The sequence below is a fragment of the Calliphora vicina genome, chromosome 5 (assembly GCF_958450345.1).
Source record: "Calliphora vicina chromosome 5, idCalVici1.1, whole genome shotgun sequence".
In the NCBI taxonomy this organism is placed as follows: domain Eukaryota; kingdom Metazoa; phylum Arthropoda; class Insecta; order Diptera; family Calliphoridae; genus Calliphora; species Calliphora vicina.
Window position 1 is genome coordinate 109,925,524 of NC_088784.1, and position 12,394 is coordinate 109,937,917.

The window sequence follows — 12,394 nt, forward strand, 5'->3', positions numbered from 1 at the left end:
TGGTAGAAAGATTTAGGTTCATATAAAACTTGTTTATGTATACTCATCACGATAGTAATTATTATGAAATAATTATTAATGTTCAAGTAATTTTCTGAGGGGGACTAGGGACAAATGTTGCCCAATTTTCAACATACTTTACAGTATAATTTCAGAGTACTTAGAACTAAATTAGACTGCTATAACAGTATTTCATTTGCACCCTATCGTGTTTTCAACAGACAGACAGACCGATATACATACACTTGGCCGCATAAGTTTGCGTACAAACTACTTTATATATTTTAATTGGCTATTTTAGTCGTAAGTAACAACGGTAATCATTTGAAATTGGTTTTTATGTATAGATAAACACTTGAAAATTACGATAGGTATTATCTTTTTGCTTTTACAAGGTTTGGTAATAATTGACAGCTTGAAAACCATGGTAGGCTAACTTTTCGTGTATGCAAAAGTATGCGTACATAAAAATTAAATGTAATTTGTAACTGGTTTTGTTTTTGTGTGATACTACAATACTGTAGTTTTTGTTTCAAACTCATCATAAAAGTGATTTTTGAAAATTTTTTGTTTCAAATTGGAATAATTTCAAGAAATGGCAAACAGAAAATGAATTAATGTAGCTGAACGTAACATTATTATACATTTACAAAAACAGGGGAAAACGACATTGATCAAGTAGTTGAACGTACTCACTCCTCCATCCAGAGAGTGATAAACAATTTTAAAAATACTGGAATTTTTGTCTCAAAGCCTCGTTCTGGTCGTCCACAAAAATTAACTGAACGCGAAAAAAGGGTTATAATGCAATCTGTGAAGGAAAACCCCAGATTTCCTGTATCGAAAATGGCTGAAAACTTAAATTCACAATTTAATAAACATGAGTCCAAAGACACTGTGCTCAGAATTTTGAAAAAGGCCAACTAGAGAAGCCATGTAGCACGGATAAAGCAGCCAGTTTTGATAGTTAATAGACAAAAAGGAATTGCATTCACTAAAGAACACATAAATATGCCTCCAGAGTTCTGGAAAAATGTTCTATTCACGGATGAATGCAAGTACTGCATCTTTGGCATAAAAGACCGTCAGTTTGTTTGGAGAAAGACTTGTACAGTGCTTAGTCCAAAAAATTTAAAACAAACAGTTAAGCATGGTGGTTGTGCAGTGATAGTACGGGGTACATGACAAGTGAAGGTGTGGGAAATTTAGAATTTATTCCATCGACAATGGATCATAAGGTCTATTTAGACATTCCAATGAAAAATCTTACCGAAAGTGTTAGCAAATTGGGCACTGAAGATGATTATATATTCCTGCAAGACAATGACCCAAACATACTACACACAACACAAGGCTTTGGTAGTTGTTTAATAAAACAAAAACAATTGAAAACTTCTCCGCAGTCAACAGACCTAAATACCATAGAACATTTATGGGATTTGCTGGATTGAAAAATACGAAACCATGTAATAACATTAAAGGACATGCTTCAAACAGTATTAACTGAGGAAAGAAGAAATATTAGTTCCAAATACACCGAAAAACTGGTTTCATCAATGACAAAACGCCTTCGTGATGTTCTTGGTCGTCGGGGTTATCCAACTAATTATTAAAATATAGTTTAATTTATAAAAATCAGTAATATTTTATTTTTTTTTTATGTACGCAAACTTTTGCCTACATGCGGAATTGAATTTTTTATGAATTGAATTTTTATAAGTTTTGTTGATTCTTAAATATGCATTTTACAATGCAGTTGTGTTCTTAAATATTTAAGAGTTTTATATAAAAAATTTCAAATGAGTAGCGTTTATTTTTATATCCAAAATTAGAGTATACTTTTAATTTTCGTTCTTTTACGCAAACTTTTGCGCCAAGTGTATATAGCTAGTCGTCTTAAAATTTCAAAAGGGTATGCGATGAATATTTCGATGATGGGTAAAATAACAAGTCAAATCCTTTTACTTTTAAAATTGTTAAAAAAGTATTGGATATTTAACTTTAAAATGCGGGAGTTTTTTTTCAAATTTTTAGCATTTATTTTGAAACATTTGTACAATAAAAATTAATTCAATGTATCGGCTCTGTTTCAAAGTGCAGCATATCTCAGAGAGAGCGTTCTGCATCGATCGAAACAAATAGTAGTCGGACGGGGCAAGGTCTGGACTATAGGGCGGTTAGACAAACCTTCCCAAGTACTTATTTCTAATATCAACAGAAGCCTCATTAAAGTACTTTTCAACACAAGCATTAGCATCTTCAGGATTTTTATTTGCAGTAATTTTATTTTTATTGAATTCAAGAAAAACAAATTCAAATTACTTTATAGAAATAATAATTTTTTCTTCTCTCCTTTTAAAAAGAGGGTCTGCTCCTTTTCATTTCTGATTCCCTAACGTAATAGAGGGGTTATCTTGATCATATACATTAATTTTAATAAACTGACAAAAAATTGCTCCTTTAATATTAATTTCTTATATTATTTTTAAACCATTAATTATAACAAGAATTATTTGTTCAAGATTAATTGGAGCATTAGGAGGATTAAATCAAACTTCTCTGCGTAAATTTCGGCACAGGTTCTGGCCAGATTTCATCAGCTCATACTAGATAAGACCCTTTTGCTCCCAACAAATACAGATAATTGCCTTAGCGCCATGGATATTTGATTCCGATATCGATGCGGCTGGTTGGCCGGGCTTCACGTACGATCTCTCACGCTTCGGGTTATTGTAATGGATCCATTTTTCATCGCTAGTTTAAAAAATGATTTTCTTTTATGGCGTTCAAGTAAAATCGGCCTTCAAGGTCTCTCAGCTTCAATTCGTATGGTACCCAATCTCCCTGATTTTGGATGAATCCTGTTGCTTGCAAACGTTTTAAAATTGCCATTTGAGTAGCACCCAAAGATTTCGCAAGCTTTTGCTGAATTTGACAACAATTTTCATGGTGTAATGCCTACAATTCTTGGTCTTAAGACTTTCTTGGCTGACCTGAGCGATCTTTGTCTTCCGTGTCAAAATCACCACTTCTGAACCGCACAATTCATCTCTCGCACGATGAAACCGAAGCAAAACTTCCCGCACATGAAGCTTTGTTGGTACAAATTCGACATTTTCGAAGCAAAACAAAAACCTTGCTTTTAACACTATAATTTTCAATAACTAAGTAAAAATAAATAACAGATATGTACCCTTCAAAATTAAAAACAAAAATCGCATTCAGAAGATACAATATCTATTGTAAAATACCCTATCAAAACAGAACTTTATCCTAAAAATAATATTTCATAAATAAAATTGTTTAAAGGATGCACTCTCTGCTCAAACTACGTTTATTTGTACACGTTAACTTTATAGTGAGAAACATATTGCCACATCCACCATCAATAAAATACAATTATCATGACCCCTTTCGTCAGATAAATATTTTTATGCAAAAAACACAATTTTATTGCACAATTTACAATGTAATAAAAATAAACATCGATATCTAGGAAAATGTATCTACAATATTATAACAAAAGCAACAAGAAAAAAACTATTAATTGGATAGTGACCAAAAACCAAACGAACAAGATATGTTTAATTTAAACTACTCACGAAAAACGTTCAAAATAATCTTATTTGCATATATAAAAAAAGTTCAGCAAAACATTGATAGTTTTATTTAGCATAGAATTTATTTGAAAATGAAAAAAACTACCCAACAGCTAAAAAAAAAATAACAACCAGGTGAACTGTAGTTAAAAAAGGAAACAAAAAACTATACCTCCCCAGATAAAAATATTTGTTTAACTAGTGTCAATTCAGTGTTGTTTTTTCTTCCACCAAAAGTTACATTTTGCTTTTAAGAATCAAAAAAACCGTTGGAGTGTAGGGGGGTAATTTCGCTGTATCGCTCTATGAAATACAGCCAAACATTTAGTGATAAAAGTCAATACATGAATTGACAATGATAAATGTTACAAAATTTGTTTCGTACTTCTTGCTCTGTATTGTTCACCATAAAAAGCAATTAAAATATTTATTTCCCACCATTGAATATTTTTATTTAATAGAGCAAAACAAAAACCAAAAACGAAAGTTGCCATTGAGAAGACAGCAAATTATAAAAGGGCTACAAGGTCAGACTGCTGGCAGAAAATATGTTGGAAATATTTGTATTGAAGCTAGAATTTATGTCGATTTTTACGTTTTTCAGTTGTATTTTTAGTTAAGATTTGTTTTTTATTTTCCATTTTTGCACAATTTGTCTATAAACTGTGTTAATAATAATTTTGTTTTTCACTTCTATTTTCTCTTAGACGCAATGGAGCCGCTGGCAGTTCATCGCAGCCATTACGGCCTAACGAGGATGGTAGCCATCATTTACAGGAGTACACGTATAAAAAGATAACAGCCTGTGATGTGTGTTCACAAATATTAAGAGGTAAACAAAAGGGATAAAATGATTTAAGATATTTGAGTTTTTTATACTAAAAATCGATTTTTGTTGAAAAATATGAGTGATCACAGATTGAGCTTAGATTCCTTAAAATCGCAGTATTCACGAAGATATTAACAATTTAAGATATTAGAGTTTTTTTTTTACTAAAAATTGATTTTTGGTATAAAATATTATTTACGAAGATTTTAACAATTTAAGATATTTGAGTTTTTTATATTAAAAATCGATTTTTGGTATAAAATATGAGTGACCACAGATTGAGCTTAGTTTCCTTAAAATCGCAGTATTTACGAAGATATTAACAATTTTAATAAATATTTGAGTTTTTTATACTAAAAATCGATTTTTGGTATAAAATATGAGTGATCACAGATTGAGCTAAGTTTCCTTAAAATCGCAGTATTTACAAAGTTATTGACGATTAAAATATTTGAGTTTTTTATATTAAAAATCGATTTTTTGTATAAAATATGAGTGAGTTTAGTTTCCTTAAAATTGCAGTATTTACGAAGTTAGTAACAATTTAAGATATTTGAGTTTTTTATATTAAAAATCGATTTTTGGTATAAAATATAAGTGATCACAGATTGAGCTTAGTTTCCTTAAAATCGCAGTATTTACGAAGATATTAACAATTTAAGATATTTGAGTTTTTTTATATTAAAAATCGATTTTTGGTATAAAATATGAGTGATCACAGATTGAGTTTAGTTTCCTTAAATTCGCAGTATTTACGAAGATATTAACGATTTAAGATATTTGAGTTTTTTATATTAAAAATCGATTTTTTGTATAAAATATGAGTGATCACAGATTTACGATATTAACGATTTAAGATATTTGAGTTTTTTATACTAAAAATTGATTTTTGGTATAAAATATGAGTGATCACAGATTGAGCTTAGTTTCCTTAAAATCGCAGTATTTACGAAGATATTAACGATTTAAGATATTTGAGTTTTTTTATATTAAAAATCGATTTTTGAAATAAAATATGAGTGATCACAGATTGAGTTTAGTTTCCTTAAAATCGCAGTATTTACGAAGATATTAACGATTTAAGATATTTGAGTTTTTTATACTAAAACTCGATTTTTGGTATAAAATATGAGTGATCACAGATTAAGCTTAATTTCCTTAAAATCGCAGTATTTACGAAGATTAACAATTTAAGATAAAAATCGATTTTTGGTATAAAATATGAGTGATCACAGATTGAGCTTAGTTTCCTTAAAATCGCAGTATTTACGAAGATATTAACAATTTAAAACATTTGAATTTTTTTTACTAAAAATCGATTTTTGGTATAAAATATGAGTGACCACAGATTGAGTTTAGTTTCATTAAATTCGCAGTATTTACAAAGATATTAACAATTTTAGATATTTGAGTTTCAAATATCGATTTTTGTTAAAAAATATGAGTGATCACAGATTGAGCTTAGTTTTCTTAAAATCGCAGTATTTACGAAGATATTAACGATTTAAGATATTTGAGTTTTTTTATATTAAAAATCGATTTTTGGTATAAAATATGAGTGATCACAGATTGAGCTTAGATTCATTAAAATCGCAGTATTTACGAAGATATTAACGATTTAAGATATTTGAGTTTTTTATACTAAAAATCGATTTTTGTTAAAAAATATGAGTGATCACAGATTGAGTTTAGTTTCCTTAAATTCGCAGTATTTACGAAGATATTAACAATTTAAGATATTTGAGTTTTTTTATATTAAAAATCGATTTTTGGTATAAAATATGAGTGATCACAGATTGAGCTTAGATTCATTAAAATCGCAGTATTTACGAAGATATTAACGATTTAAGATATTTGAGTTTTTTATACTAAAAATCGATTTTTGTTAAAAAATATGAGTGATCACAGATTGAGTTTAGTTTCCTTAAATTCGCAGTATTTACGAAGATATTAACAATTTAAGATATTTGAGTTTTTTTTACTTGATTTTTGGTATAAAATATGAGTGATCACAGATTGAGCTTAGATTCCTTAAAATCGCAGTATTTACGAAGATATTAACGATTTAAGATATTTGAGTTTTTTATACTAAAAATTGATTTTTGATATAAAATATGAGTGATCACAGATTGAGCTTAGTTTCCTTAAAATCGCAGCATTTACGAAGATATTAACAATTTAAGATATTTGAGTTTTTTTATATTAAAAATCGAAATTTGGTATAAAATATGAGTGATACAGATTGAGCTTAGTTTCCTTAAAATCGCAGAAGAAATAAAAAATTACGAAGATATTAACGATTTAAGATATTTGAGTTTTTTTTTATACTAAAAATCGATTTTTTGTATAAAATACGAGTGATCACAGATTGAGCTTAGTTTCCTTAAAATCGCAGTATTTACGAAGATATTAACGATTTAAGATATTTGAGTTTTTTTATACTAAAAATCGATTTTTTGTATAAAATACGAGTGATCACAGATTGAGCTTAGTTTCCTTAAAATCGCAGTATTTACAAAGATATTAACAATTTAAGATATTTTAGTTTTTTATACTAAAAATCGATTTGAGCGAATGAGTACTTTGAGTGGAAATTTAACATGTGTTTTGTTATTGTAACAAAAACAAAATACATGTAAAACGTCCACTCAAAGCGCTCACTCGCTATAGAAAAACAGCACATTAGTTTCCTTAAATTCGCAGTATTTACGAAGATATTAACGATTTAAGATTTTTTTATACTAAAAATCGATTTTTTGTATAAAATACGAGTGATCACAGATTGAGCTTAGTTTCCTTAAAATCGCAGTATTTACGAAGATATTAACGATTTAAGATATTTGAGTTTTTTTATATTAAAAATCGATTTTTTGTATAAAATATGAGTGATCACAGATTGAGCTTAGTTTCCTTAAAATCGCAGTATTTACGAAGATATTAACGATTTAAGATATTTCAGTTTTTTATACTAAAAATCGATTTTTGGTATAAAATATGAGTGATCACAGATTAAGCTTAGTTTCCTTAAAATCGCAGTATTTACGAAGATATTAACGATTTAAGATATTTGAGTTTTTTTATATTAAAAATCGATTTTTGGGATAAAATATGAGTGATCACAGATTGAGCTTGGTTTCATTAAAATCGCAGTATTTACGAAGATATTAACAATTTAAGATATTTGAGTTTTTTATACTAAAAATCAATTTTTGGTATAAAATATGGGTGATCACAGATTAAGCTTAGTTTCCTTAAAATCGCACTATTTACGAAGATATTAACGATTTAAGATATTTGAGTTTTTTTATATTAAAAATCGATTTTTAGGATAAAATATGAGTGATCACAGATTGAGCTTGGTTTCATTAAAATCGCAGTATTTACGAAGATATTAACGATTTAAGATATTTGAGTTTTTTATACTAAAAATCAATTTTTGGTATAAAATATGGGTGATCACAGATTAAGCTTAGTTTCCTTAAAATCGCAGTATTTACGAAGATATTAACGATTTAAGATATTTGAGTTTTTTTATATTAAAAATCGATTTTTGGGATAAAATATGAGTGATCACAGATTGAGCTTAGATTCATTAAAATCGCAGTATTTACGAAGATATTAACGATTTAAGATATTTGAGTTTTTTATACTAAAAATCGATTTTTGTTAAAAAATATGAGTGATCACAGATTGAGTTTAGTTTCCTTAAAATCGCAGTATTTACGAAGATATTAACAATTTAAGATATTTGAGTTTTTTTTACTTGATTTTTGGTATAAAATATGAGTGATCACAGATTGAGCTTAGATTCCTTAAAATCGCAGTATTTACGAAGATATTAACGATTTAAGATATTTGAGTTTTTTATACTAAAAATTGATTTTTGATATAAAATATGAGTGATCACAGATTGAGCTTAGTTTCCTTAAAATCGCAGTATTTACGAAGATATTAACAATTTAAGATATTTGAGTTTTTTATATTAAAAATCGATTTTTGGTATAAAATATGAGTGATCACAGATTGAGCTTAGTTTCCTTAAAATCGCAGTATTTACAAAGATATTAACAATTTAAGATATTTGAGTTTCTTATACTAAAAATCGATTTTTGTTAAAAAATATGAGTGATCACAGATTGAGCTTAGTTTCCTTAAAATCGCAGTATTTACGAAGATATTAACAATTTAAGATATTTGAGTTTTTTATACTAAAAATTGATTTTTGGTATAAAATATGAGTGATCACAGATTGAGCTTAGTTTCCTTAAAATCGCAGTATTTACGAAGATATTAACGATTTAAGATATTCGAGTTTTTTATACTAAAAATTGATTTTTGGTATAAAATATGAGTGATCACAGATTGAGCTTAGATTTCTTAAAATCGCAGTATTTACGAAGATATTAACGATTTAAGATATTTGAGTTTTTTATACTAAAAATTGATTTTTGGTATGAAATATGAGTGATCACAGATTGAGCTTAGTTTCCTTAAAATCGTAGTATTTACGAAGATATTAACAATTTAAGATATTTGAGTTTTTTATACTAAAAATCAATTTTTTGAATATAATATGAGTGATCACAGATTGAGCTTAGTTTTCTTAAGATCGCAGTATTTACGAAGATATTAACAATTTAAGATATTTGAGTTTTTTTATATTAAAAATCGATTTTTGGTATAAAATATGAGTGATCACAGATTGAGCTTAGTTTCCTTAAATTCTCAGTATTTACGAAGATATTAACGATTTAAATATTTGAGTTTTTTATACTAAAAATTGATTTTTGGCATAAAATAAGATATTTGAGTTTTTATACTAAAAATCGATTTTTGTTGAAAAATATGAGTGATCACAGATTGAGCTTAGATTCCTTAAAATCGCAGTATTTACGAAGATATTAACGATTTAAAATTTTTTTGAGTTTTTTTTACTAAAAATCAATTTTTGGTATAAAATATGAGGGATCACAGATTGAGCTTAGTTTCGTTAAAATCACAATATTTACAAAGTTATTAACGATTTATGATATTTGAGTTTCTTAATAGTTTCTATTTCTAATTCCTCACTTTTTGCTTGCAGGTCATACACGTCAAGGTCTCCGTTGTCGTATTTGTAAGTTAAATGCTCATGGCGATTGTGCCTCGCAGCTGCCACGTTGTCAGCCCAAACAAAAGTTGTTGAGACGTCAAAAAAGCACCTCGGAATTGGAAAATCGTATAGATATCGAGGAAGAAAGTGAGTATTTGTTTTAGAATCTTTCAATGCTGCAAAACAACAACACCCAATTACACAAATAATTTAACTTTTGCAAACAAATTTAAAGACAAACTTTAAATATTCAAATCAGCAGCCAGATTTTAATGCTTTAATTAAGAAACATTACCCAAAAGGTAGTTCAAAGGGCTAGATGTTTCTTTTTTTTCTTTTAAAGTGAAAATAAGAAAAAGAATATATTTTATTTTTTGTTAATTTATGATTTTAAACAGATTTTCGTTTGTTGATTTTTTCATTTTCTTTTGTTCCTTTATGTTTTTCTAATATTTTTGCTGTATTTTTTTTAAGCATTTAGAGCTGAGTTTTTTTAACACTTTTTTTCATTTAATTTATCGTTTTGGTTTGTTTTATATATATATTAAGTGCAAAAAAAAGTCCTCTAACATATATGTATTTATTAGAATAGTATTTATTTAGTTTGGTACGTCTGTAAGTATGTGTGAGTGTGTGAGTCTGTATCTAATAAAATCAATATTGAATGAAGCTAAAGATTTTTACAAAGAAACATAATATTGATGTTGAATTGAAACTGATACTGCATAAATAAAAACCAAGAACTAAAATGAAGCAAATACAAATATGTCGAATAAATAAATGATTTATGAAATTGATGCTATTAAACACTTTTAAATAAATTCAGTTTCAAATTTATCAATAATAAATTCCATTAAAAACATATTTTTTATTTTTGTTTACGATTGAAAAATAAAACGTTAAATTAAAATAGTATATAAGATTTAAATATAGACATAACTAAACATTAAGATAAATATTGACATGGAATTTCCGAAAACTTAAAAATTAGTTTGATACTCACATTAGCATGTCCAACACACATTCATTCATAGAAATATTTAATTTAAAAGAAATATCAAATAGATTTTTTTGCCAAAAACTATTTCTTGTCTGCACATGTGAACTCTCACTGTCATTATTATTAAATAATAAAATAGCAAAACAAAATAGTATATGTACAATAAAACGTTAAAGGAAAAATCAAATTGATTATCAAATATTAAATTTGAACATTTATGGACAGTAAATGTTCAGTGACCATTTTGATTTTTTATATCCATTGTATAGTAAAAGTTATGGCTCGAAGATATTTATTTCACATTATACTTTGTTTTTATTAAATATTGATTTTATTAGATAAAGAAAACATCAAAATAATAAAGAAGAATAAAATACATTCAATAATATTGATAATAAAAAATACACATGTAGGTTGGTATGGCAAACAAAAAAAGGACTAAACACACAAGAAAGTTTTGAAAGGGAAACAGCCATGATGACAAAACAATAAATATAAATGGTTGTGTATTACATTAGATTAGATTTGAAAACATTATTACATTGCTAACACAAATACACATTAAATGATAAAAAGACAATAAAAGAAAATATTAATATAAATCCTCTTCTTAGAGAAATCACAACATTTAATTAAATTCTAAGCACTTAACATTTAAACTAACTAAATTAAACAAAGTGTGTTTGTATGAACGTATATTTTTATTTTACTAATGTGTATGTATTGTGTATATTGGAATGTATTATTATGGTGAACCCTTAGTAGATGAGGACAACACTGAGATGACGTTACAAGAAAATGAGGCATCTGCATCAGCATCTTTGCCAGCCAAAAAATTTCGTCAAAAGACACCATTCATCGAACGCATTGCTCAATTAGGTATTTAGGATAAACAAAAATCCAACAACAATTAGATACCTAATCGTAATTTGTATTTGAACTACTCAAAATTCATATATTTATTTATTGGTACCGATGCGAATCAATTTAGATGTCTTGCTTAACAAAATTTTCTTTAAAATATTCATACATACCCAACTAAAATGCTAAATGAATATACAAATTATTACTATACATATTATTAAACATTAACATTAAAAAATAATAAATAACTAGAATTTAGAAGCTACTCAAAATAAAAAATATTCAAAACTTTATGTTTTCGTTATTTATCATTATTATAACAAACATTAGGGGGCATATTAAAAGATTTTCAAATAATTTGAACAATTCATGAATCAGTTTAAAACCAACTGATTTGATTTAAAGAAAATATAAATCTAAAGAAACTTATTAAACTCTTAATTATATTTTTGTGCTACTTTTTATGCCCTTTAATTGTTTGTGTGTTAAGCCAAGTTTATATAAATTGCTTGCTTTTTATACATACAATTTAAAATAACTTTCATTTTCAATATTTTTTTATTTTTTAAATTTGAATTATCAGTTTTTGTTGAATTTGAAACTTACACACTTACACTCTACTAAAACAATTACAATATCAATATCATACAAATTCAAACTTCATATGTATTTGACAATTTACACTTTTGGAGAGAAGGAAGGAGGAAAAACAATCTTTCTCTCTGTTTCTCACACTACTCATATGTTTAAAAACAAATACATACACATATAAATTTATTAGTGGAGCATGTGTTGAAAATCAACAATTAATAGTCAATGAAATGAAAACATTTTCACAACTCTCAGCTTCATTAATTTTATATGCAACAACAAAAACAATATCAATAAAAACAACAACAACTAAGTAAAAACCAAAGAATTATGAATGTGTGTGAATGAGCGAGTGTATGTAGGTTTGTGCTGCATACTTTTTTTTACATTTAGTAAAAAGTAAAGCACATCTTTAGGCG

The 12,394-nt window shown here is 26.9% G+C and overlaps 1 protein-coding gene across 1 annotated transcript in view; it reads left to right on the forward strand.

The window, feature by feature from the left end:
• The window catches only part of LOC135960871 (uncharacterized), a 339,112-nt gene that overhangs the window by 294,035 nt on the left and 32,683 nt on the right, over nt 1-12,394 (forward strand). Inside the window, exons 12-13 of the mRNA XM_065512271.1 lie at nt 4,307-4,431; nt 9,512-9,667. Coding sequence (XP_065368343.1) covers nt 4,307-4,431; nt 9,512-9,667 — 281 coding nt within the window. The remainder of the gene's footprint in view (nt 1-4,306; nt 4,432-9,511; nt 9,668-12,394) is intronic.